At 41.6% G+C, this 26,796-nt stretch overlaps 2 protein-coding genes and 1 long non-coding RNA gene across 12 annotated transcripts; all 3 read right to left on the bottom strand.

Annotated features, from left to right (window-relative positions):
• Positions 1-801: 801 nt before the first annotated feature.
• wdr91 (WD repeat domain 91) lies at positions 802-17,769 on the bottom strand. Of its 3 annotated transcripts, none has more exons than XM_025908760.1 (18): positions 17,634-17,769; positions 11,491-11,627; positions 11,092-11,271; positions 10,805-11,012; positions 10,606-10,688; positions 9,226-9,335; positions 6,206-6,377; positions 5,071-5,262; positions 4,705-4,877; positions 4,544-4,598; positions 4,345-4,440; positions 3,918-4,012; positions 3,395-3,548; positions 2,590-2,698; positions 2,354-2,466; positions 2,119-2,226; positions 1,825-1,914; positions 802-1,705 (listed from the first exon to the last, which is right to left on the bottom strand). In XM_025908760.1, exons 2-18 carry the CDS (start codon positions 11,611-11,613, stop codon positions 1,541-1,543), a joined length of 2,226 nt encoding a protein of 741 aa, XP_025764545.1. In that variant the 5' UTR covers positions 11,614-11,627; positions 17,634-17,769; the 3' UTR covers positions 802-1,540. The 3 variants fall into 3 exon arrangements, with proteins under 3 accessions (XP_025764545.1, XP_025764544.1, XP_003440273.1); XM_025908759.1 differs by lacking the exon at positions 17,634-17,769 and adding an exon at positions 15,645-15,879; XM_003440225.5 differs by lacking the exon at positions 17,634-17,769 and adding an exon at positions 13,474-13,784.
• On the bottom strand, positions 6,499-8,270 carry LOC112847327 (uncharacterized). The gene is made up of 2 exons (XR_003220820.1): positions 8,222-8,270; positions 6,499-8,003 (listed from the first exon to the last, which is right to left on the bottom strand). It is a non-coding gene; the product is annotated as an uncharacterized LOC112847327 (long non-coding RNA).
• lg7h18orf54 (linkage group 7 C18orf54 homolog) lies at positions 16,414-26,796 on the bottom strand. Of its 8 annotated transcripts, none has more exons than XM_005470526.4 (16): positions 26,639-26,782; positions 26,088-26,150; positions 24,763-24,898; positions 23,919-24,078; positions 23,628-23,795; positions 23,109-23,208; positions 22,968-23,028; positions 22,716-22,893; positions 22,291-22,382; positions 21,938-22,046; positions 20,823-20,915; positions 20,542-20,596; positions 20,400-20,451; positions 19,438-19,599; positions 19,237-19,310; positions 16,414-18,315 (listed from the first exon to the last, which is right to left on the bottom strand). In XM_005470526.4, the coding sequence occupies exons 3-16, from the start codon at positions 24,895-24,897 to the stop codon at positions 18,159-18,161; spliced, it is 1,596 nt and encodes a 531-aa protein (XP_005470583.1). In that variant the 5' UTR covers position 24,898; positions 26,088-26,150; positions 26,639-26,782; the 3' UTR covers positions 16,414-18,158. The 8 variants fall into 8 exon arrangements, with proteins under 8 accessions (XP_005470583.1, XP_005470580.1, XP_005470581.1 ...); XM_005470523.4 differs by lacking the exons at positions 26,088-26,150; positions 26,639-26,782 and adding exons at positions 25,410-25,461; positions 25,547-26,042; XM_005470524.4 differs by lacking the exon at positions 26,088-26,150 and having other exon boundaries at positions 26,639-26,796.

The following is a 26,796-nucleotide window of genomic DNA, read 5'->3' as shown; positions in this document are numbered from 1 at the left end:
GAACCTATGAAAATAAATAAAATCTAAATCTACAGGAAGTGAGCGTCGCTAACATCGATGTTAATTTTATTTATAGGTGTGGTCAGGTGTTTACATACACTCATCACGTTAGTTGTAACCCACCTTCTAGTCTAAAGCACATTTTACCAAATATTAGTGGGGGTATATGCAAATGTTTACTTTTGACCCTGTTGGGATCAGAGAAAATCCAAAATAAGTTCAAATGTGTGCACCCAGTTCTTGTTTTTTAAAGTCCATCCATTCATCCATTCGCTTCCGCTTATCCTTTTCAGGGTCGCGGGGGGCGCTGGAGCCTATCCCAGCTGTCTTAGGGTGAGAGGCGGGGTACATCCTGGACAGGTCGCCAGTCTGTCGCAGGGCTAACACATAGACAGAGACAACCAATCGCACTCACATTCACTCCCCCATTCACACCTATGGGTTTTTTAAAGTCATAAAAGATATATGTTGTATAATCATTCCACCCTGGAAAAAGAATTAATTAAAAGCCCCAAATTATCATGACATTCATTCCCATGATGACTGTGTGGAAACCTATGACCACAACTGTAAATGTCACATTTCATTACATCTAAACTGAATAAGAGATTAGGCTTCAGTCATATAGGTCACATTTGTAAACACAAACATGTGGAGGCCTGGGAGCGTTTCGGATGTCACTGTGAGTCATTCAGACACCACCTTTTTAAAGTGGCGTTTTTGGTACATGTACCTACTTCACGTCTTTCCCCTCATTATAAAATAAGACTGGAACTTAAAAAAAGCCCAAAACAAACAAAATAAAAGAGCTAAAGTGAAAATTTACTGATTGGAAACAAAAAGAAAAGAAAAATACAAAACTGTTATGACTCTGTTATTTACACTACACATCTGTAAGAATGAAATCAAACATAATACAGGATAAAACTTATAAACAAATTCAGTGTACAGTTTCTCTTGTGATAGGTCTTTTTCTTTTACTTCATTACCTTTTTTATTTTATTCTATTATTATTTTATTTATTTGGTTTAGGTTAAGGGAATAAAAACCCAGAGTGGTCCTCCAAATATTTACTTGTAACATTTCGGCTCGTATAAGAAAAACTTGGAAGTTTCTTATTCCGATCAATCCAAGTGGAGTCTCTCACTCATCCAGATCATGGCAGTCTAAAGGTCTTGAGATGAAAGCAACTGGACTTCTTGTTTAGGTTCTTGAAGACATTTTAGAAAGGTGTTTTCAATTCTCCTTGAAACAACTTCAAGTATCTGAAAGAGGTCGAAGTGCTGTTGACTCAAACACTTCAAATGCTGCTGAGTGTCTGTGAGACTGCTGAGGAGTTTTTCTTCTCCCCAAAGGCCTGAAAACACCAACAAACACAGCTTTAACAAAAGAAACGAGCTCTACGGTGGAACCTTCAGTGAGAATTTAATCCTAATTTGATTTAAAAACAGGTTTGTTTGTATCATGAAACATGAGTCTTCCTTTCATCTCTGAAACTGCACAGACACACAAGATCAGAGGACCTCCATTAGGTCCCCAGTCAGGACTTCTGTGCTAGAAGCGTGCTCAGTTTGATTTTCCCGTCCATGGAGGCTGTCAGGCAGGTGCCGCAGTCCACTGCTGAGCACCAGTCGACGGTCACCACCGGTGCTTTATGCCCCCCCAGCGACAGCACCCTCTCCAGAGCTGACTCCCCACTGGCCAGCTGGAAGAGAGGGGACCAGGTAATTAACACATTTAAAAAATACAAAACACATTTAAAGCATTAAAGAATGCTTATAGATAGATGGATAGATGGATAGAAAAACATGAAGGTGTACTCACTCTGTATATGAGTCCACCGGAGCTAGAACAGGTCAGGACGTGTTGACCTTCAGAGTCAAACGTGAAGAGTCGACCTCGAGGGACTTGAACCTGAACAAGAATTATATCACCAAGTTAGAAAAAAGCACCCCAAATTGTTCACTTTGGTGATTTTACTTCTTTGAACTACTTTTAAAAAAAAAAAATTATGAACCGAGTTTAATTTACTTTGTAGAATTCAATGTTTTCTACTCAGCTTTGGTCATGAAATCAAATGAAGTGCTGTGTTGAAAATTAACCAGCAGGTCTGCTTACTTGTTTGTAGCCGCTGTACCCTGACAGGACGAAGGGCCCGGTGGCGTCCTGAGGTAAAATCTGCTCCGACTGCTTAACCCCACAGCGATGGATGTTCCACTGGATAAACTGCATACACGCACACACACGCACACACACGCCCACAAACACACACACACACACACATATTTTCTTGACTTTCCTGAGTAATATGAGGAGAAAAGACTGAGCTACACTAGTTCTGGCTTTCACGCACCTTGCCATCTTCTCCGATGCTGAAGACGGTATTTTCATCATAGCTGAACTCCACACTGTAAACTTCCCCGTCATGAGCTCTCCAGCTCATCGCGCTCTCATACCGCTGCATATCTACAGAAGACAGAGGACAGAAATGTCTTTAACTTACTTGGGTTTTGGTAAGTGACAGCAAAGAAGCCACAGATTAATCCTCTTTGAAAATAATCTTTGGATGAATCGAGTATGAACGCAGACCAAACAGTCTGATGACTCCGTCAGCGGCTCCAGTCACCAGCAGGTTTCCGTTGTGATTGAAGGCTGTGCAGTTTATGGCTACTGGTTCTGGCTCCAAAGAGAACTGGAGCTGAGAGACAGAAAGTCAGAAATCTGATTATGCTACAGGCAGGAAATAAAAAGAGCAGTTTAACTAGTTTAACTGAAACTGTCAGGCAACTGAATTGGAGCTCATAGTCAGGCACATAACGGAGGAAATGTTGAGTTAGTACCCAAACCTTTCTTGGAAACAGGTTTCAGGTTTGTTAGAGCAGTCAGGTAGCCTGTTTAAAATGTGCAAACACAGTTTAAGCAGCACCTCTAGGGCTGAAGTGCCAAAAACTGCAGTTCTTCTCATGTCCACTGGAGGCTCACTCTAGCAGTGAATCAGTCCCATAGACTCATTCGTGGTAAAACGTCCAGCTTTACAGGAGAAATAAATACATTTGCAGCCTGCTAAAAAGCAGTTTTGCCCTCTGAAGGTCGTAACGCTACTGTTTATGAATGTGTTTATACATTAACCATTTTGACCCCCATTGCAGCTTAAAATTAAGGGTGTGGCCACTTTGATTGACACGTGGTTGCCCTCTGAGCTGCTAGCTCCCTGAGGCTTCATGTTAGCTACCTGAACTGGACGCCTGGACTCAGTCTGTGCAGGTGGAACTTTAATTGCTCCAGTTTTCTGCTACAGCTGGGGTTTTAAATACACATCCTTTAAACCCAGTGGTTTCTGTTCCTGGTCTTGGACTGATGTGTAGACATATTAGCTAAATGATCAGTTAACCACCTGCTGTTTGACAGTCTTGGTGTCCCATAGCAGCAGCTGACCAGACACCGTTATGGGAAGTCGAGGAGCAGACTCGCCACTTCCAGATCGACTGTGAGCTGCAGCTGAACAGACGAACGATGAACCGCTGGGGCTGCAGGCTAAAGACAAGATACTGAAAGGCAGAAAAACACATTCTCATATGGAGATGACCTCGACTGTTGAAGACACAGTAAATCTAGTTTATGGACGTAGTTCCATTCAATTTGGTCAAATTATAATACAATAGAATAAAGAGCACCATCACTATCGGATGGGTTGACATTAATTTTGGCACATAACAACATTACTGATACTGAAACATAACCACGTTTGGATCTGATTTTCAGTTTAACGCTCCATAAAAACTTCTGAGTTCCTGAGCTGCAGCTTTTAGACACTTTTTTGTCTCAGTAAGGAGGCACTTTCATGCAATACAAAGCCAACGAAGAGGCAGACATTGGTCCTAATTATGTTAGTGAGGAGCTCCAGGATGCAGGTTTACCGTGGATGAGCCTCGTCGATGTTCATCTCATAGAGATTCTTCTTGGCTTCCGTATCGTACAACCGTACTGTGCCAACGCCGCTGCCTAATAACAACTGATAACACACACACAAACACATGCAAACACACATTTTATTGTTGGACAGATGTGTTTGGTGTATCAACTAGGTCACAAGCAACCTTGGGGTTTAGGCTTAGGGTTGGGTTTTTGTTTTAACCATGTGCTAAATAGGCAAATATCAAGGAACTAAGAGATTTTACCTTTCAAATTAAGTCTTGTAAATTAATTTTGGCAGTGCAATTGTTCTGTACACATTGCATTAGAGACAACTGTCTGAAAACTAGTAACGAAATCCTAACCCTAGCCTTAGGTGGATCATTGGTGTATATTTATAAAATCAATGTATCTGAAAGTAAACACTGTTACCAGTCGGTCTGGTTTGGTGGCCCACTCCAGAGACATTAGAGGAGATTTGGACATGATGGTGGCTTTGGTCTGCATGATGGGGTTGAACGACCACACCTGACGGAGTAGGAGGGGCAGAGGAGGAAGTCTTTCATGAGTTTTCCTGTCAGTATATGCCATTAGAATACCGTAGCTTGAAGACTATGAAATGCAGGTTTACCTTGATGACTCCGTCAACATCCAAGCTAGCAACGCGGCGACCAGAACAGTCAACCCTTGAAAACAAGCGAAGGGCAACAGAAAGAAAAAAAAAGACTGATTAGGGCTGAGTTTTGTTTTTATGCTTAAAGTGGGTGAATTGTGACAGTGTTACAGACAGACCTGCAGTGCATGATGGACGAGTGGTGTTCTCCGTACTCCTCCTGGCTGAGTTTAATGAAGGGAGGTTCTTCTTGGCCTGCACCGCAGCTTCTGCTGTTTGAGGAATCGGTAGGTTCACTTGAAGACTCCGTGGGAGGCTCCACCTCCCCCAGCTCCCCTTTCTTCTCTGGTGTCTGAAGATAACACATGAAAGGGCTCACCAGAACAAAAAATTCTTGTCTTCTGGCATAAACTACAGAGAATACTAATTCAAAGTGCAGATTGAACACTCGCAAAACTGTTTGAACATAGCTGACCTTTACCTCCACAGGTAAGGTAAGACTAAGGGCATCGGATTTGTTGCATATCTAAAGGATGCAACTATACCTGTGGTGGTGGTTTGGAGAAAAGCTCCTTCCTCTCCTTCTCATGATCTTGGATTCTTTTGTGTCTCGAATTCTGGTTCCCCGACTGGTTTGTAGACAGCTGGGACTGGGAGCTCACTGGTTCACTGGTTGATGACTGGGTAGATGCTGGCTTCACCTCCTTAACTTGGCCTGCTTCTTTAGATTTCACAGGCTAAAAAAGATGGAAATGATTACAACCATAAATGTAGAAAACTGGAACACCAGTGCAGCTTGCTATTACTCTCTGAGGGAATGATTTTCAAACTTTGTGGTAGAAAATAATAAAAATATCAAATTCATTAACCAATATTTATTATACTAATGGACGCTCCCAATGAACCCAATCAAGCCTTGATCCTGAATCAGTACGAAGTTTAGTGTGCTGCAGAGTCCTTAACAGACATCTCTTATTGGACAGGTTGGTTACCGCCCATTGTACATCATGAATCTTTGCCATTTCCTACCCATTTTCTACCACTAATCTGGGTCCAGATCACATTGGTAGTATAAGCAAAGATGCCTAGGCCTCCCTTACTCCTGACTTCAGCTCTTTTGTATCTTCCCAAGCCAATTAAAAGACTTGACTTCTCTGGTGTGTCCTGGATCTGCATTGGGAGTCTCCTTCTGGTTGCACATACCTGACACACCTCACATAAGAGTTGTCCAGATCTCCCCGACTAAGTTCCAACAGGAACAAGTCTGACTTATTACTGACAATACAAACCAAGCTCTTACAACAGTTGTACAGTTGCCAAATAGCCCATAACAACAACCAGATACCACATACATTTGACTATGTAGACTGCTAGGGCAACATTAGAAACTAGCATCAAAGTCCAACTACTTGGAGACATTTCTTTATTAAGGTTTGTTAGTCTTTATCATCTTCCTGATGAGATGGTAACTCAGAAGAAGGTACACTGTCCCAAGTGCCAAATTTCTAAAGTGAAGGGTTTTTCAATTTCCATATACAATCATCAGCTTTTGAACATAAGATGACCTGTCTCTGACTCACTAGTTGCAAAAAACCCCCAATTTTTTCAAATAAACAACCATCCAGTCTGTGAGTCAAGGTCTTATTTAAATCTGTGAATTTGGCAATTTCTTGCGCTCACCTGATTACTTGGTGGGTCCTTCCTGCCCATTGCTGCCTGGCTTGGTGAGGACCCAGAGATGGCTTGCAGTGGTTTCCCTGGAGTACGTCTGCCTTGTGGTAGGAATGTAGAGAAGAAGTTTCTGGTAGGGGTGGTGGCAGTACTGACAGCTCGCTGGCTCGTCACTAAGTCCCTACAAAGAGAGAAAAAAGCAAGGAAGTTTTAAAACAGCATACTACACACTGAATCCAAGGAAAGAGACCACAGCTATCAGCAAATGCCACTGCCATGAAAGGGTATGAGTTTTGTGACAATTTTTAGATAGTTAGACAAAGTGAGCACAATAAACACCAGAACCCAAGATATCATACTGGCTATGCCCACTTGTCTTCATCACATAATTGCCATCTCTTCCTTTGTAAGCATATGATGAACATGCATCTGGCATTTATCCTTTTGTGCTCCTCACTTGTCCAGTTGGGCGAACATTCGTTGGTGGACAGGTGTCCACATGTGTAAACTGACTGGTCTACAGCTATACACATCCATTTGCAACAAGTATAAGCTGTACTATGTGTGTTCTGACACTTTCTGACAAAAAGTAGCATCAAGGTCTTCAATGATTTGTAGCTCTTTGCCAGCAAGCCTTTCGACCCCATGAGCATCAATAGTTCTTGGGGTTTCAATGACCGTGCTGCTGGTTCGCCGGTTGCTGTTCATTGGACTTATAGAGCAGTTCTCATTATGAAGCAACAACCCTGTTTGCACAATATCAAAACCAAGGTGTGACAGGCCATTTCTGTCCAGTCTTGCGATGACCTTCCAACAGAGACCTCCATAAATGGACCAATCACTTTCAAAGATACTTAGGTCATTAAAACTTGTATATTTTCAGTAAGTGAAAAATAAGGTTGTTAGACTTTTGACTGCCTGAAAAACTTCTTTTTTTTTTACCCTGACTACTATGCTTACCAGTTGGTTTTTCAATTTTGAAGATTTTTTTCTAATTCTCTTGATAGCCGTGCTTGAGATTTTACTGTATTGAGACACAAATCCCCTTTGGGGTTGTTTCAGCAAGGGAATCCAACATAAAACTCTGCCAAATTAAAGATGCAGAGCTGTGGTGACCTCTTGTGACAAGGGCATAGACAAAAGTAGCTTTTTTGGGGGAGGGGGGGTTGGCCCAAAAACTTATGTGCAGTCTGAGATCCTCAGGCAAAGATGTGTTGTTTCTTCCTGTGAATAGGTGGGAGAAATAGTCTTAGTTACCAGGACTCCCTTGCTTCCTGGTAGAGATCTTCCAGGAAGCAAGGGACAATGCTTCTCAGTTACTCAGAATCAAGTGGGGTATCATGGCTTTGTTATCAGTGATCTCTGGTCAAGATCTTTTTGGGTCTACTGTGTTTTTAGTTACTCCACAAAAGTAGGAAATCAAGTCAGTGCTCCCTGGTAAAAGTCTTCGCAAATCCACTTCAGAACCAAGGGGATTTTGCTTCACTGGTTAGCACTGCTGCCTCACAGCAAGAACGCCCTGGGTTCAAATCCACCATCTGGGTGCAGCCTTTCTGTGCGGAGTTTATATGTTCTTCCAGTATCTGTATGGGTTTTCTCCAGGTATTCTGGCTTCCTCCTGGAGTCCAAAAACATGGATGGAATTAGGTTAATTGGTAATGCGAAAACCTTAGGTATGAATGTGAGTATGAATTGTTGTCCGTCTCCCTGTGTTGGTCCTGGGACAGTCTGGCTGCCTTTCCAGAGTTAACCCCACCTCTCGTCCTATGGCAGCTGGGACAGGCTTTAGCACAGCCACGACCCTGAACTGGATAAGGGGAAGAAAATTAATGCATCCAAGGGCTACTTGCTAGAGGTCTTCTTCAGTCCACTTCAGAACCAAATGGGTCACCATGTGTTTGTTGTCAAGACCATTTTTGTGTATAATACTTAGGTGGGTGTGGTTTATCACCATCAGTATGCATTGAATTATTCATTTGAAGAGAAAATAGTGAATGTGTAATTGACAAGTCTAACAACACTTACTGCAAAAGTTAGGTTGCCTTATCATCAGCCATCATCATCCAACTAACCCCTTAGCATCCATTTAAAAAAAAAAAAAAAAAAAAAGTGTGTTGGGTTTGGGTTTTTTCTGGGTCCATTTCAGATCGGGTCCCACATCCATTAAAGCCCCTTAACGATCCAGATGAGGAGCTTTAACTAACTTCTTAAAACATACTTCTGTCAATCACACTGTACTCTTCATGTTTTTATATTGTTTAGAGTATTTTAAAGTTTATTGGGGAACTGTATTTGCTGGCCCGGTCTATCGCCTTCTGTCAGCGTGTAAAAATATGTAAAGTGGAAGTTTAACAAAAAAAAAAAAATGGCTCAATGGAACAATTCATCAGGTGAATTGTTTATTGTGAAACATCAACCGCATTACAGCACACAGTTTAAATACTGCAACAGCATAAATATTTTGGCAATTTTGGCAACAATACGTTAGCTAAAATATGGTTTTAAATAGTTTTTTTTATATGAATAAATACAAAATAACTCAGTTTTGTTTGATTTAAAGTGCCTGAATATGAAGATATGAGGTTACGTCATTTATTAAATAAATACTGTTACAAAAAGTGCAACAACCTTAGCTCTCATTTAGGCCTGAACCATGCTAACATCAGTCCATGTTCGTTCTGTGCTTTGTGTTAAAATGTAACTTAAAAAAACAAAATAAAAACAAACAAAACCACAAAGCTGCAATGGATAAAAATCTTGATTAATATTTTAAGGTTTAAGATGGCTGCCATCTGCAACTCACAGCACAAAACACATTAAGAGTTTTGAGGTGATAAATACAAGCACAATACGCCAGTTTTTCCATAAAAATACTTTGTAATTTTTAAAGCATGGCATTGATTTTAGCAATGACCTGACTATTGATGGTTAAAAACATCATGATGTTGGCAGTGTTTAAAAATGGACAGAATGGCAGCCATCTTTGCTGTGGTTAGTCATCAGTAAAGACAGTGATGTTAGTCTCTCACAGCTCAGTGTCTCCCAGTCGGTCCATGTTCTGGACGTATGTCGGCAGCTTGTGGTGGATCATCTCATCTCTGTCCCTCTGATCCCGGCTCTCCGTCTGCAGGGCGAACAGCTGGCGAAGATACAGCAGACTGGTCAGACGTAACGTCTACCCTGACTACAGCTCAGCATGGAACACATCACATTTTAAAACTTTATTTCATGAAAAAACTTTTACACTTAGTCTATGTTTTTAAGTACTACTGTCCAACTTTTTGTTAGTTCAAAAATGGAATAAACCAATCACATGGCAGCGACTCAGTGCAATTAAGCATGTAGACATGGTCAAAACGACCGGCAGAAGTTCAAACAAAGCATCAGAATCAGGAACAAATGGGATTTAACTGACTCTGAATGTGGCGTGGTTGGTGGGCATGGTTTATCTACTGCGATTTTCCCACACAACCTCTATCTCTAGGGTTTACAGAGAATGGGATGAAGAGTAGAAAATATCCTGCGAGTGGCAGTTTTCTCAATGAAAATGTCTTGTTGAGGTCAGTGCCTCAGCTACTTGTACTGGGCTACAGCTGCAAAACACTGCACTGGGTTTTGCTCCTGTCAGCTAAGAAAAGGAAACCGAGGCTGTAATTCACACAGGCTCACCAAAACTACACAACAGAAGATTTGAAAAATGTCATCTGGTCTGATGAGTCTCGATTTCAGCTGAGATATTTGGACGGCAGCATCAGACTTTGGCGTGAACAACATGAAAGCATGGATCCATCTTGTCTTGGTTCAAGCTCATGCTAGGTGGTGAAATGGTGTGGGGGATATTTTCTAGGCACACTTTTGGCCCTTTAGTACCAACTAAATGCTAAAGCCTACCTGAGCATTGCTGTCAACCATTTCCGCAACCACAATGTAACATTTTACAATGGATGTTTCTGGGACAATTTGATATGTTCCAAAGTTCAAATCATCTCAAACTGATTTCTTTGACAGGACAATGAGTTCACTGTACTCAAATGGCCTCCACAATCACTTGATATCCACCTAACAGAGGACATTTGTCAAATATTCCATGAAGAATTTAAGTGATTCTGAAGGCAAAAGGGGGTTCAATGGAGTAGGACCAAGGTGTACCTAATAAAGTGGCACGGAGTGGTGGCCAAATCATGGGATTAATACAATGAGAATTAATAGGATTTGATTTGATTTTAAGAAGTAAACAGAACTTTTGGAAACCCATTGAAATTAACTTTTAAGCTAAATAATGAGACTTAATTTCCATGATGGGTGATTTAAAGTAAACGACGGGATCAGTTGTAGAATTTTTGAATAAATCTACATTTACATTATTCATGCAAAACTGATTTAATTTAAAATGAAAGGCTCTCTCTCACCAGCTGACGGAGCTGTTCGTTCTCCTCCACCAGGCAGGTCATCTTCTGGACTTCAGCATCGAAGCTCAGGAGGACAGGCTGAGGTGGGAAACAAGTTAAGGACTGAAAACTGAATTTCAGCAGATCAGTGCGGCCGCCTCTAAACTGTCAGAGCATGTTGAATATTAAGGCTGGTCGTGTGTTTCAAACTCAAGGATATGCATACACTGGAAGAGGACCGACAGGAAGTTATGCAGTGAAACCAGGAAGGTGTCAGACCACTGGCGGGAGAAGTACTGACAGAAGGCGGGGTTCTGCTCAGGGGAGGAGATAAATGGCAGGATGAACCAATCACGCCACTCAGCCTGACCCTGCAGCTCTGACGCCTGCTTCTGGAAAAACTCCTGAGTCTTCTCCAGGTTTCCTTTCTGGAAGGACGAGATAGATTTTTAAATCTTTGTTTTAGAAACACGCAGCAGGATGTCTGATTTCTCCACGAGGTGATACCTGCACGGTGTTGATGATGTAGTATCTGTACAGGCTGATCCTCAGCTTGTTGACGGTGGATCTGTAAACATCTTCGAGTCTGCTGAACAGACGTTTATCCAAGTAGAGCCAGTACTCCTTCAGACCAGCCAGGTCAAAGCTCTGGACAAACTGCTGCAGCTGATCGATGATTTTATCCACCTGCACAGCACAAAAATAATGAAGTTAATAATAAAGTTATTCAGTGTCCTTTTTCTGCTGAAAGAAGAAACTTCTTCAAAAACCTGAAATAGCAGCTTTTTTTGTTAACCCTTCACACCATTGCTAGCTCCTTTCTCCAACTTCCAGATGATATGACTATTTTACTGTGAGGCTGTGAGGAAACAGAAATACATCCAACAACGTTTCTGCCAGCCATACCCTGAAGCCTTTCTCCTTGTCGGCTTTTATGTCGTTGTCCAGATGTTTCAGAGTGTTGGTGAAGCCACGGTAGATCAGATACTCCCTCACATGCTCATCTGTCCTTTCCACCGCAGTGCCCATGGTGACCTCTGACCCTACAGGGAACAAGTCAGCATTTATTATGATTATTCAGTTTGTGTCTACTGTAGTCATTTGGTTCTTTGAAAGTATAAAGACAGAGACATTTAACTTCAGGTTTTAAGATTATTTCTTACATACACATTTATACAAGTATAATATCCAGCAAAATGCTTAAGCAGGACTCTGGCTGTACACAAATAAAGAAGAAGACATAAACATAAGAATTCCAATCAACTTTTTTTTTTTTAATATTAGCTGACAGACATTTAAACCATTGATTTCACTGGGTAGCTGAGTAATGTGTGGGTAGTTGGTGGTGTGGACTTAAGCTGCAGTCTCATTTAGCAGTCTGATGGCATGAAGATCAAAGCTTCTCCATATTGTTTCTGTGCTGGCAGCACATAAACAGCACACAGTAGTGTCTCCCCAATGGCAGTCAGCTGTTAGGGTGGCTGGAAGAATCTCCTGCGATCCTCTCGGCTCTAGATCTGCATCATCTGATGTACACATCCTCTTCTCTCAGCTGAATCAACTACTCTCCTGATGGATAAGTGGTCATGCCCAGGGAATGATGCACCCTTCTCAGAAGTACAGAGATTCCTGAGCGTCCTGAGCAGGAGTTTGAAGTCCTTTAATCGTCTGAGGTTGTAGAAGCCTTGATGAGGAGGGGGCTATTCTGTTAATCTATAAATAGCAGTGTAGCCCCTTTCCTAGTATCCAAGTGGGCAAGAATTTTTTTTTCTGATACATTAGTTTACAACTTCTGCTAATACTGAGTTTACTAAATGTGCAGATACATTTTCTTCAGAATAAAAATCTATAAACATCACTGCATGAAAATGTTTAGAAATAAGGTAGATGAAGAAAGGACAGAATTTTCTCTTTTTCACTGCTACTCAGTATAAAGTTCCTACACATTTTAGTAGATTAAGTGGACCTATTTTCCTTATTTCTAGTCATCCCAGCCACAGAACTTCTGTTTACAGAAGACAGCCAATCAGAAGAACGGTGGCTTAAAGTAGGAGGAGCTAAAGCAGGTCGTTTGAGACAAGTGACATGAAACAGTAGACAGTAAAATTAAAAAAGGATTATTTTGAGCTGTGAAACAGGCAGAGCTACTTGAGTAAGTGTATTTAGTTACTTTATGTCAGCGATTATTTAACAGACTTCAAAACACTGACATCACATTATTAACATGACAATCTAACCCACTTAATCTCGTTCAGAGTTACCATGTTAATGAGGCCAATTTTAAGAGGTAATATTGCTCAGGTTCTTTTCAAAGTTTAGTAGCGTTCACTCCATTAGCAATAATTCCCCTAAAACACTTCCTCTTCATGCACTGACCGTTAACTTAAAACAACATTAGATCACCGTTATGCATCCACAGCGGGACGTTGATAGTTATAAAGAAAAAAAGAAAGTGTACTTCAGATCCTTAAAAGTCTGAAGCAGAATATAAAGTATCATTTTTGTAAATTTTACTGTTTTATTTGCATTTCTTCCACCGCTTTTTGTTGCTAAAAACACTTTGGCCAGACTCCATTTGAAAATCTCTTTAATCGGTACACACGGCAAATGTAAGGTTAAACTCAGATTCACAATCCATCCCAGCAAACATCAAACGATGTAAACATTGACTGATTTCAGAAAATGTATTATTGTAAATCTGAAGAGACACAGGAACTGCAGTTAGCTTCATTTTAGCATCAAGTGTGCCACCAGAACAATCGACTGGAACACGTTACTATCACTATTTCACAAAATCTCTCACATTAAACTGGCCAAATGCAGGCCAAATTAACATTCCTTATGTTATAACATAATAAATCATAAAATCACGTCTTAACATTTACGTACCTCGGAGGATAATCCAGATTATTTTAAATGAAGCAAATTTTAGGCGAAGTTTGGCTTGGTCTTTTTCTTTGGTTTCAGCACCATGAAAGTGAACCGTCACGACCCAGAAACAGAATTGCGCTTTTCTAGATCCATGAATCTTCAGAGCACAGAGCTGCTCTCCTGTCTTATTGTGAAAATTAAATGTTTACAACAACAAAGAGAAAGCAAACTCTCTTCCTGCTCTATTTTTCCTCCTGACAGTCATGTGATGAGCTAACGTATAACGCAGCCGCACACTGCGCGACCTGCGCGCCCTCTGTCGGTCAGTACGTCTCAATATACCTGTGCCGGATATACCACCTGTTGCCTGCAAAAATGTAACAAAGAGTGTAGCATTTTTGTGTGTGTGTGTTCCTCTCTGAATGTTACCCCTGTTGTCTGACCCAGTGTTTTTTTAATAGTTAAAAATGAACTAGCATTGGTGTACGTGCTGGAGTAAAAAGACATCTGTTAAAAGTATTAAAAGCAACTGAAAAATAAAATCACAGTTATTTCGTCTTGTATATATATGTGTCTTTAATCTCCGAAAATCTTTATAACCTCTGTAAGTTAAATTTTTTTCCTCTTAAATGTCCAACATTATGATGAGAGAGTAATATTTGTTATGATGATAGAGTAATATTTGTATAATCAATATTTTACAATATTAAAAAATATATATATTAAAAAAATACATATATATATATATATATATATATATATATATATAGGGAGAGAGAGAGAGAGAGAGAGAGAAAACACTTGAAGGAAAAAGAGAAAATAAAAAACGAAAACACGAAAACAAATAATTAAAAACAATTAAAATGTAAGATATGTATGCATTTTAATAACCACAAAACCTATTAAACAAACGTATACGCAGGGGGTCACGTCGTTACCGTGGTAACACGTTAAGCAACGCAGAGCTAATACCATAGCAACGCGTAAACAATAAGCTCCGAGGCGAAGGGGAGAAAATGTCAGACAGAAGACGAGAAGGAGCGGAGGAAGAGGAGGAGAGGAGCAGTGCTGAGGAGGACGAAGAGGAGGAGAAGTCTGAGGAGGCTCTCTCCTCCTCAGCAGCTCCCAAAAGAAATTCTGAACCGCCACAAGCGCAAACTCTGTCTAACATCCCCGAGGCGGTGGACGACTTCCTGAGAAACTTCTTGCGCAGAGCCGGCCTGACGCGGACTCTGAGCCGCTTTGAGGGGGAGTGGTACGGCTCGGCGCTCAGGCGCCTCACAGACACCCTGAAGACCGTAGCCACGGCGGCCCCGGGGGTCTACTTCATCCCCGATGCTCTCACACACCGACACCTCCTCCAGAGCGAGCTGGAGGCGGTGCGCGCAGAGACGGAGCTGCTCAAGGAGGAGGTGCTGAGTGCAGGAGCGAGCCTGGTGAGGATACAGAGGGAGCGGGACTTTCACCGGCTGCAGCACCAGCGAGTCTCCGAGGACAAAAGGAGGCTTACAGAGGACTTCAAACACCTGAAGAAACATCTAGAGTCGTATGAGCCCGTGCTCAGGCAGCTGGAGGAGAAATACCAAACAGCTGTCAGGCAGAAGATGCTCCTCAGCTTCCACAGAGAGAGACTGCAAAGCAGCACAGACCCTACACCAGCGCAGGTGAAGGAGGAGAGGAGGAAGGAGAAACCACCAGCAAAGACCACTGCACACCTGAAGGACTCAGAGTTCCCCCCCTGCAGTGGGCTCCCAAGGGCTTACCTGGAACAAATGAACTCTCACACAGGGAAAAGCTTAGCATCTTTCAGCCTCACATGCTCTATAAGAGCGCACCAGCAGCCAATCAGCTGCATCGACCTGCATCCAAGAAAACTGATCCTTGTCTCAGCCAGTGACGACAGCACCTGGAGGTTGTGGGTTCTCCCAGAAGATAGAGAAAAGGTGAGAGGAGGTGAAAGCTCTAAGAGGAGGTGGGGAGGTGACATGTGAGGGTCACTCTGATTGGCTGATGGACTGACGTGTGATGTCACTGACTGTGTTGCCAGGTAGGTGAGATGCTGCTGTCCGGTGAGGGTCACTCTGATTGGCTGTCCGGTTGTAGCTTTCACCCTGATGGATCAAAATTAGCGACAACCAGTGGAGACACAACAGTAAGTTGGTCATGATGACATCACAGAATAAACCCACCCCATTGGTTACAGATGTGTACTTCTTCCTGCAGGTGCGGCTCTGGGACTTCTCTCGTGGCTGCTGTGTACTGATGCTCTCTGGCCATGCCCAGCCCACCTGGGCATGCTCCTTTCACTCGTGCGGTCACTTCCTGGCCTCCTGCTCTGCTGACAGAACCGCCAAGCTGTGGGACCTGAACAGCCAGCGCTGTCGCCTCACACTGCGCCGACACACCGCCTCCGTCAACAGTGTCTGCTTCCTACCTTCTTCCAACCTCCTCCTCACCTGCTCTGCTGACAAAACCCTCGCCCTGTGGGATGCCAGGGTAGGTGTCTGCACCACCACCTTTCTCGGACATTGTCACCCCTGCAATCATGCTGCCTTCAGCTCAGCGACCAGCATGGTGGCCTCCTGTGACTCTTCCGGCATCATCAACACGTGGGACACGAGAAAACCCACATCGCCGATGGCCGCCGCAGACACCGGGCCGCTTAGTGCCAACCAAGTGGCGTTCAACCACTCAGGGAAGATGCTGGCGGTTGCCAGCAGCGACGGTTTGGTGAAACTGGTGGAGGTGGACTCTGGCGGTGTGAGCAGCCTGGAGGGACACAGGGACAGTGTGCAGAGTGTGACCTTTGACCACAAGGGGGAGACTGTGATCTCGGCAGGGAGTGATGGGAGGGTTAACATCTGGTCGTAACATAAGAGCTCTGATTGAGTAGTGATCGATATCTGAGATTAACGTGAACTTTTAGTTGTATTAATCAAAGAAGTGACACCATGGAGGTCGTAATCCAAAACATGTTTTAATGAGAACTGTGCAAAACCAAGCCGAGCAGCCAGAAGCACACATTAAACATTTAACATCAGGTGTCTTCTTCACCCGGAGGTGAATAAAAATACTTCCTGCATCAGAGGGTTCAAGTTCCTCTGTGCCAGTATGAGTCCTGTCATCCTGAGGATGGAGGTGGAGGAAACACCATCTGGTTTCATGTCTTTGATGTTTGAAAAGTGAAACTGATGCAGAAGTACTATGAACCTGCATTCTTTCTAATGATCCAGCAGGGGGCATCTCCTCTGATCAACAAATAAAGTCTGATTATTAGTCCATGGGGAAATTGCCTTATTCCTGCTCTGACCTTTGACATCTTTCCTGATGGTTTCATCCTTCAGTTGAGAAAAGTGTCATTTTTTTATATGACAATTTTCTAAATGATCATCCCCTAGTTTTACTGTCAGATTCAAATGCGCTGACCAGATTTTTTTTTTGTATTATGTACAATTTTTGTCTGTTATGGCTGTATTGAGTGTGCATGTGAGGGCGGATGACTCACAGCTGCAGAACAAATCTACTTATGGTAACCTGAACCTGAAGATGTATGAAGAACAACACTGAGTGAAATGGTCTTTATCTGACTTACAAATACAATCACTTGAATGTTATCAGAGTATGATTTAGCATGTATATACAGAGAAAGAGTAACTTAAGTCTTATGGTCTCATGTGACAGTCTTCATTCATGCTTTTTTTCCCAGCTCTTCTTCTGTCTGGTAAAAGTTTCTGGGTTTCCATTTGGATGGATCTACAAATTAGCATCCTTTTTTTTTTTTTTGCCATATCTGACAATTGTAATTTTTATTCGGTTACAACACACACTTACCGTGTCACAATCTTTTTCCCCCCTCTGCAAAAGAGACAAAAACTATTTCTTCAAATCTTTCTGCTTCTTTTTTTATTAGTTTCTATCATATTCGACAAAATCAGCAAAGGCTGTTAATTTTGGTGACTTTTAACGTTCCCTGATAAAAAATGCTGTGCAGTCCCAGATCAAGACAGACATCTGAACACCCTGGTTCCCCCAACCCATGGCTCAATACTTCAATTTTCAAACCGCGAGTCCTGAGTCTTCAGAAATTCAGAAAATCGGACTGAATTGTCACAGTAGTACATGTTGTGCTTCCACATGTACATCTTTTCTACAGCGAAGGCAATTTATTGTAGTTTTACCTGCAAGGAACTGAAAAGAATCTGCTGCTGTTAGCTATCACTGACAACAGCACTGATGATGTTTCTTCCCTCTGGTTGAACACTGCCCGGTAACCTCTTCCATTCCAACAGGAATGAGTGTGTGTAAATCTTTATGGCACCAACAGTCTGTCTACAAACAGAATGAAACCCATCAATACAAAACGGTCTGTGCACCAACAAGCACCAAGCCCATCCATCCATACTGTCGCATTCACAAACCACTGAGACACATTCAGAATATAAAATATGTGGCATGTTTTTCTCATCTCGGAGTCTGTCCTTCATGTTTTCTTCTCTTCTTTTAAATTATCGCTGTGTTCTGACTCTTCCTCAGAGTCTGAGAAAGAGAACAGTCCAGGCAACTTCCTGACTCTAAAGGTTCAGGGCATAGTTTAAACTGGGTTGTATTAGTGTTTAAAAAAAATTGCACTTTCTTATATAATATACATAAACACAGAGCAGATGCTATTGAAGCTTTTGGCACAGCGAGCTTCCTTTGAACGTTCAGTTTCCGGAGGGTTCCTGCTGAGAATAGACCAGTCTGTCGACAGACGAGGACGAGTAGCGCCCCTCGTCGTCGTCCTTCTCTTCCTCTGTCGCTCTGTGTTTCTGTCTGGGTTCTTCCACCAGCATCTTCAGGCAGTTCAGGTGATGCAGAGCTCTGAGGAGGAAAAACATGCCTGCTTTACTCACCCTAAACTGGAGTCAAACTGATGTACATACTGTGGTGGTGGATGAAGATGCGTTTGATGTCACACAAGTTTTTGAAATCTTGTTTTTGAACTATTGGGCTTAGAGTTTTACACCACCACCTCAGCTTTCTGAATCCCATCATGAGAACTGAGGGCTCTGAAGGATACCGACTGAGTTGTCAGTCACTAACTTACATCCTAATTTATGATCCTTCTTTTACTTCAAATGTAATAATCACATTTGACTCAGTAAGAGTTTAAACTAGCAACAGAGACCATAAACTCATCGTGAAAGTGTTTACTAAGGTAACAGGTCAAGTAAGATGCTGGGTCACTTTCTCATAGACTTCTACAGACTCTGACTTGTTTCAACAGCCATAGATGTTGCCCCCTGCTGGCCATCAAAAAAAATTCACACCCAGAAGCTGACTCTGTCTTTTATGTAAAATCTAAAAGTAGAACAAAAGGAGTTTTGAAAAATACATTATTATTATTATTATTATCATTATTATTATTATTATTATTATCATCATTAATAATAATAATAGTAGTAGTAGTAGTAGTAGTAGTAGTATTGCTTTGCATCACCAGTGGTTATTTGGCCCATATTCACTATGAGTTACTAAATGTCACTGAGTTTCTAGTTGCTGGCTGCCACATCATTGCTAGTTGCTTCCTGTGTGGACCCCCCTTTACCTTACAAGACAGGATGGCGTTTGATTTCTTGACATAGTTTCTAGTGACTTTTTGAGTAAGATAATGCTTTTAATGTTTGCCTGAAGCAACTGTGGTATCTTTGATGCAGTTGTCTTTAAACTGTAAGCACAGGTTATCAGTCCAGTCTCCACATTCTTTCTAAAGGGAGAAATAACTTGATCGGAGTCAGTTACCTCTCTAGTGATGGTCTACCAGGAAAACTCTGAAGCTCTTGCAGCTCCTGCAGCTCTGCATTACCAACAGACCACTGCAACACAAACAGACTCTTAATAATTTGAATATTGTTTCCTTAAACGTTAAACTCAGACAAGGGTTTGCATTTTATTATCCACTTTTTCTAAAGATCTGTGTCAAGCCTGCCTGGCTCCTTGTACCTGTGTTGCTGATGTCAGCAGCCACTCTGAGAGAGTCGGAGCTGCTGGTGCCTGTTGTTGTCGCTGAAGCTCTGCCTCCACAGCCTGCAGTCTGAACAGCATCTGTTTCAGAGCCTCCACCGGACCAGGCTGCTTCCAGATGCTGTTTTCATGACTCAAATCCTGGGAGAGCACAAACAACAGGGGAATATTACAAACAACACTAACTTCAGAAACAACTGTTTTGCCAGTAGATGTAGAGAAGGCCTTCAACTGAGTTGAATAGCTCTCATTTGCTCAGCGTTAGGAAAAAAACCTGACAACGTGGGCTGATGTGGTTTGTAAAAACCCAATAGGCTATCACAAACCTTCTGCAACACATGTATTCATACCAGCGAATCTACTGAATAACAGTGGGACACAATGAGCACAAGCTAATACCTTATACAGATGATGTGATACTTGTTTATTACAAAATTACACAAGTTAGTTCAAGTTATTACAATAAAACCAAAGCAATCAACACAACTACTTTTTACATGAGAAGGGCCACAACTTCTGAAATATTACAGTTTAATTTGGTAGAAAAATTCACAAATTTAGAGACACAAATTGTGCCAATGATGGAATATGTATGAATAAGTTCTCATAGTTATGTGACAAAAAATATTTACAACCCATCCAAAACAGAAATTCAGAATTTACTTTATAAGATCACCAGTGCTAAATGTATATTTAATAGGTAAATTGTTATGTTTAAAAAGAAAAAATAAAAGTTGCCTAAAAAGCCTTTAAATTCAGCCAGTCTAATGTGATTACAAAAAAAAGCTACTGTAGTGAGTCAAAGAGGCTCACTACAGTAGGAGGCCTTGTCCACTGACCTGAAAGCTTAATGTGTTTCACATCTGGGCATCACTCAGGAGGCGAGAATAAATGAAAATCACGCAATTAGCTGACATTGTAGAACATGACAGTAAACCTACCTCTGCTCCCCTGTCAGTCAGCTCCTCTGTGCAGCCTCCTGCTGCTGAGTCACTGCAGGATTAAAATGCCACCACATATATGAGTCTGTGTGGAGTTGCAGCAGATCATAACACACCAGAAGTGTAAATGAGTCTTACTCACAGAGGACAGTGTGAGGGCGAATGGTGCAGCAGCTCCTCAGTTTTCACAGGACTCACTGACAACAACAGAAACAAAGAACTGATGGGATACCTGCTTCATTTCCAGCGTGTTGGTAATAAGGTTAAAGTCTGCTTCAACAGTCACAACGAGAACCAGACACAGCTGTGTTTTTAGAAAAACAAACAAACAAACAAACAAAAAACAACAACAACAAAAACTTTGGTGTAAGTGTTATTCCGTGTAAAAGACTTCCTGCTCCTTTGAATGAATCCCGGTTTTACCTGAATCTGCAGGACTCTCTGCTTGTCCAGAACTCTGAGACAGAGAGTTTAACACCTGGTCCGCCTTCTGGATCAGAGACTCGATCCTGTTGTCTGAAAGGTGGGAACACACATCAGAAACATGTTTAGCAAAAAACAAACAAAAACAACAACAAAAAAGAAAAGTTTAAAAGAGTGAAAGGTTGTCACAGGAGGTGCGGAAGGGGAAAATTAAGAAAATAAGACTATATGAATTGAATTTGGCCAGTCTCATGTTCAAGAGGATCTTCTCTTGTACCTCTCGACCACTTTCAGTATAGCTGCTAGTTTTAGATCTCTGTTTAGTCCCAACTTCCAGAATTGAGTCAGTCCCCAACAGTTCTCTGAACTGGACATCTGAACCCTGTTTGTGCTGCTGGAGCCTTTTGGAGCAATTTGGAGCATCTAATATGGCTGCTGTGCAGTTAATTGTATGAACAGATTGTCTAAGAAGACTGGGGTCTAGTGAAGGTGAGTGAAGGATTGTATTTGGGTGTTACTTGGCACTAATTAGCAGCCATCTCTGTCAGTGTGATGCACTCTGATATCTGAAATGTGGTGACTTCAGGCTCTAAAGACAATATGTTGGCATCTGAAGCAATAACACCTTCAGAATACAGAATCCAAAACCAGTTAGTGATGTCATTGTGATTAAGGAATTCCCTGATATGCAATCAATGAGTAAAGAATGAGTAAACAATATTCAACAGTGCAATAATCTAATGTAATATTTTTTTTTCACCGACTCTAGGAAGAGTTTGTTTTTAAGAGCTGAGTATTGTCTTTTATTAGTGCATCAATCCATTAGTCCGAGCAAAGAAGCCCAGTCATTTTAACTCTTTACTTTACATGATTTTAAACTTTTTAATGACCTGCAGAAACCCTGTTTTGCCTCTGTGATGGTCACTGGGTCTCTTTTGTGCGTCAAAGCACTAAACCTTTAACTGTACTTTAACTTTAATTTATATTTTCTGAAAGTCACACGAATAGAGATCTGAAAGTTATGTTTGTGGTGATTTACAGAGAACAATTCTCTGACCAATTTTGTTAACACCTCGAATTTTTAACATTACATACTCAAACATTTATGTTTTTACCTTGGTACATGTTCATCACAACGTCTGAGCTCTTCCTCTCTGTAGTGAGCAAAGAAATCTGTTCAGCAAACTGAAGCCTCAGGTCTCTGAGCGCCTGCTGGCTGCCAACCTAAGCACACACAGAGAAAACCTATTACTTCATCAACTGACCGATGAAGCTCTTTTTCTGCCTTTGGGACACACATGTTACAGAATGTGGTTTATTTAGAGCACTTGACCACATAATAAGGCGTTCTTTAACAGACAAAGATTCCAGAGGAAAGCACAGTGACACAGAAGCTCTATAGTCTTCATGAACAATGAGAGCAGCAGGACCATAAAACTGACAGATGCACTGCAGCTGCTTCTCTCACCTCTGCAGGTGTCTGGTCAGGATCTTCATCTTTCTCCAGGTCTGCTACCCAGGATGGAGCTCTGGTTCTGGGAGCTCCAGGTGGAAGAACGTCTGGAAAAAACAAACATGACCCTTTCAAATAAACAGAAAATACTCATAGTTTAATGGTGAAATTACTTCCCTGGGATTCACTCCACCCACCCAGTCCTTTACAATAGCTCAGTATCAAATTCAACATTTCCCCTCACTAGATCAGTTTTACTGACCTCCAAGAAAAGCTCATATCTATGACTCTACATACTGATGGGCTGCTTAATATAAAATAATAAAGAATAACCTATTAATAGATTTATCTTTAACATTAATAATCACAATCTGTTAAATGATGATGAAGTACTATGACATCTTGGAAGGTTTGTGCATATACATAGTCAAGGAAGCTACCGTGGTCGTCCCACAGCTCTGACTGTGCAGGCGGCTCGCTGAGGTCACACCCCTGGAGCCAGGCTGGGTACTTCAGGTCGGGCACACTGGTGATTCCCGAACAGTCCAAATCAGCCTTGTTACTGGTGAACCAGTGAGGGAGGTAGAGCGACGAGGACGCCAGGGCCTGCTCTGATCTCTGAAAAGGGGAAGCAACTCAGTTATGACACTGCTACAGTCTCAGAATAATCCAGAAAAGGCAGTGAGGGTCACCTTAAAACTGCTGATGTGAGCGCCTGGTTTAAACGTGGCGGCCCTCGGTCTGTCTCTGCACCTAGAGAGGAGGGGAAAGTAATAACCTATGACTCAGATCGACCAGGAAATATGCCAAACGAGAAAGGAAGCAGTTCAAACCTGGTGCTCCTGGATGTCGTGGGTGGAAGAGAGTGATGGTGGAGGAGTCTACAGGTAGATGAGGGGCAGGGCTGGGAGGCTGCAGGCCGGGACAGGAAGTCTGGACCAGCAGAGGAGAGGAGTGAGGCAAAGTCATCACTTCTGTTATTACTGAATCATCTATGGATTATTTAACATTGATTATGGAATCTGAGCTTCAGAAGTGATGCATTTAAAAGCAAATTCCAGGATGTTTTTTAGGTAAAAGCGGTGCGTTTAATGACGTAGATGAAGACAACATTGTAGATGATGTTTTTAATGAACTGGTATAAGAGCAGATTCTTGATTGCCACATTTAAAGACTTCAGACTGAGAAAAATGGTGAGGGATGCATTTACTTCCAGCTCCACATTTTCAGTCTTGGACTCTACTAAATCACAGATCTCTCCTCTTACTGACATCATACAGATCAAAGACAACTAAAAAATGTAAAACTATGTGTTTAAGAGTTTAAAGGTCGAGTATGACATGGATAAAAACCTTGGATGAAGGCTGTGGTGTGGGTGACGGGCATCGAGCCGTCGAAAGGGACTGACAGCAGTTCATCTGTTGTCATGGAGTGTCTGTCCCAGTTAACGCGGTGATGGAGGGGGCTCATGGGGAGGTTCAGGAAGTCCAGCTCTTTCTCGGTCAAACGCTCCCTAAGAACTGAAACAAAAAGAGAAAAATGCAATGTTGATGAATCATTCAGAAAATGTAAAACCACAGAAGACGTAAAAAGCACCAAGATATATCAACGTATTAAGATATCTGATCCTGAGCAGGACCTACCATCTTTGTTTCTGAGCGTGCCCACTCTGTGCCTGCACGGAGTGGAGGGTAGGCTCTGCGGCAGAACCAGCTTTCCAGTCAACGACGAGTCGCGGTTCTGACGACTCCTCTCAAAATCTTTGATGTAAGCATCCAGAGCCGCCGAAGCAGAGTCATACTCCTGCAATCAGACAGTAGCGTAGGCTTCCTGTTTTAAAATCCTCATCACAAGAGTTTTTGATAAGAAAAGAACAACAAATTTCTGATTTTTTAAAAATGTTTTCCCTCTCAAATAATGTTTGAGTTTTTCTCAAAAAACTGTTTATGTATGTTTCTGTCTCATACATTTGACACTTTTTTCTTTTACATTTGCAGCTTCTGCCAATTTTATTCAAAGATAAATTTGCTTTGCAGAAAAACTGCTTTTCCTGCAAATTTGCAGATATTTTTTGTGAATTTACCAATTTTTCCACACTTATTTCTTCTAATAAATTTCCTACTTCTTTTCATGACTCTCAGACATTCCACATTTTTTTTACTTGTAAACTTTTTTCTGCTGTGTTTTGGAATTTTACCATTTTTCTCCTTCTCATATCTCTCTCATACACCTCTCACACACTTCCTCATAAACTTCACATGAATTTACCCTTTTCTTTTAAAACAAATTCACATATTTTTTCCTCAGTGTTTTTACTGGAAAATAAAACAATTTTAAACTCTGTCACAATCAAAAAGAGAACATCATCATTTGTCAGGAGAGAAGCTCTCCTGATAAGACCCAGAACAGAACCCAGAGACAGATAAAATAACTAAGGGAGATTTCCTCATTCTGTCCATTCCTGCTGTGGAAAGTAATCCCACCCACCCTGTCTTTGTATCTGAAGCTGGTGTCGTGTTGAGGAGGCAGCAGGCTGCTCCTCAGGTAACCTGAACTGGACAGTAGGGAGGTCACCGTGGACTCTGGTGACAGAGAGTGACCCAACGGACCGCTGTACTCCATGCTGTCAAAAAACAAGAAGAGTACATTTTAAATCGCTAAAATTCGAGGGAATAATGTTTACAGTGGTGTTAAAACTGTTATCAGCATTTGTTTATTCACAGCTGACATGTCCAATCAGAGCCATGCCAGCTGTGATTTAAACCTTCCACAGGTAGGCGTGGAGCTACCTGTGCAAAAGCAGCTGTTTGACTGAGACGTTAGAAAGCTAACCACCTTGCAGAGTATGTGCCAGGTTGTTGTCAGTGATTGCTTTGCCGGTTTTCGCTTTAAACGGGACAGTAAAGGGCTTTCTTTAGACTGTGCTAAAAATCTGGCGTTTGTTTGCTAGCTTGCCTTTAGCCGAGCTCTGGGCTATGCAGCTAAAAAAAAAAACAAAAACAAAAAACCGAACAAAAAATAAACTAAACAGACCGTTACATGGCAGATTTAAATCCCATACGTACAGCAACAGTTTAGTGTTTATACAGGGTTTATAACATGATACACAAATGTTTCTGGCTCAACATACTCACAAATATCGCAAAAGTTTTCTCACTGATGTTAAAGTTCAGCTTAGCAGCGCTGCTAGGGTGTAAACGGAAATCTGAACCAGGCACTTCCTCAAACTTCCTGAATCTTTATAAAATAAAAAAATATAAAACACTCATACTCATACTCCGAAATGCCTCCGTTTCACTGTACTCCGTGCCCAACCCTTTTGCGTACACTGACGCTTGCAAATTCAAAGGCTCCCGGGTAAAGCTAGCTCACAGTTAGCCGTATCCACTTCCGGCAGACGCTGTCACCAAACTCCGTTAAAAGAATCTGGTCATTAATAATAATCATAGTATCGGTACACGCATGCTTCATATATAAGTACGGTTTACACAGTTAAGGTGTGTTATGATCTTAAGAACGTTTCGGCGTCTGTTACAGACAGATTAATATGTTTAACTACCGCCATCAGTGGCTCATCGTGATGCAGAAACATGGTATACATGAGTGAAAGAGAAAATAAAGTTTAATATATTATAACGCATAATCGTTTGTGTGTGTAAGGTATGCCGAATTTAAAGATAAACTCCGTTGAGTTATGAAAACGTTAAAGTGCATGTGAATGCCCCAAAAAGGAGAAAAAAAACTTGTTTTATTTCTAAACTTCAATTGTAAGCAATTATTGCACTGACTACAGTATAATGATTTGGTATCACCGGAATTATTATTATTTCCCTTCTGGAGACTGGAGAAACAGCAGTCAAGACTCCCACACAGAGCTGAAATGAAGGGGGAAAAATTATATACAGTTTAATGTTGGGATTAATTTATTAAATTGAGATAATTGTGATAATCTACCCCCCCCCCCCCCCCCCCACACACACACACACAAGAGTTGAAAAGACAATATTAACACGACACAACAAGAGTAATAAAGAAATAATAAACTAATAAAGCTTTCGATAGCAGGACTTAATTCCTTCAGATAACTTATTAATGTAATGTTAATGTACTGGACTAATTAAAGTACATCTAGCACAAAATCATTTTGAAAACATCATGCCCATTTCTTGTTAAAACTCTATTCTGTTGAAAGTCACCAATTTATTTATTTATTTGCGTATTTATTTCGGGGGGCACCATTAAGTTATACAAAAGGCTGCATATTTAACACCCTGTTTGTTCCTGTGATAACTTCATAAGCAGAAGCAGTCGGGGTGAGCCGGTTAGGGCACGTCTTCCTTTTCATCACTACCGGTTTACTTACATTGTAAGAAAAAACAAAAAACAAAAAACAAAAATCCGTTTTCACTTCTTTCCCAGAGGGAGCTGCAGGTTAGCCATGATGGGACGACCAAGAATTTTTCCGGGGTTCCTGTCTCTGCTGCAGGCCCCTTTAACCCAGAGTTTGTGACGTCAGAGAGC

The sequence above is a fragment of the Oreochromis niloticus genome, linkage group LG7 (assembly GCF_001858045.2).
Source record: "Oreochromis niloticus isolate F11D_XX linkage group LG7, O_niloticus_UMD_NMBU, whole genome shotgun sequence".
NCBI lineage: Eukaryota > Metazoa > Chordata > Actinopteri > Cichliformes > Cichlidae > Oreochromis > Oreochromis niloticus.
Note: the sequence above shows the minus strand (reverse complement) of the source record. Positions and strands in the feature narration are given on the sequence as shown.

Excerpts from the sequence above, each read along its gene's own strand:
- lg7h18orf54 (XM_005470524.4), bottom strand. The coding sequence starts at position 24,897 with ATGGAGTACAGCGGTCCGTTGGGTCACTCTCTGTCACCAGAGTCCACG. Across the intron at positions 20,916-21,937 it reads TGTGATGAACATGTACCAAG|ACAACAGGATCGAGTCTCTG; the intron begins GTAAAAACATAA and ends CCCACCTTTCAG. Across the intron at positions 20,597-20,822 it reads AGAGAGTCCTGCAGATTCAG|TGAGTCCTGTGAAAACTGAG; the intron begins GTAAAACCGGGA and ends TGTTGTTGTCAG.
- wdr91 (XM_025908759.1), bottom strand. The coding sequence starts at position 15,732 with ATGGCCAGAGAGCATCAGTACACAGCAGCCACGAGAGAAGTCCCAGAG. Across the intron at positions 11,628-15,644 it reads ACACATCTGTAACCAATGGG|GGTCAGAGGTCACCATGGGC; the intron begins GTGGGTTTATTC and ends TGTTCCCTGTAG. Across the intron at positions 4,599-4,704 it reads TCGTCCATCATGCACTGCAG|GGTTGACTGTTCTGGTCGCC; the intron begins GTCTGTCTGTAA and ends CTTGTTTTCAAG.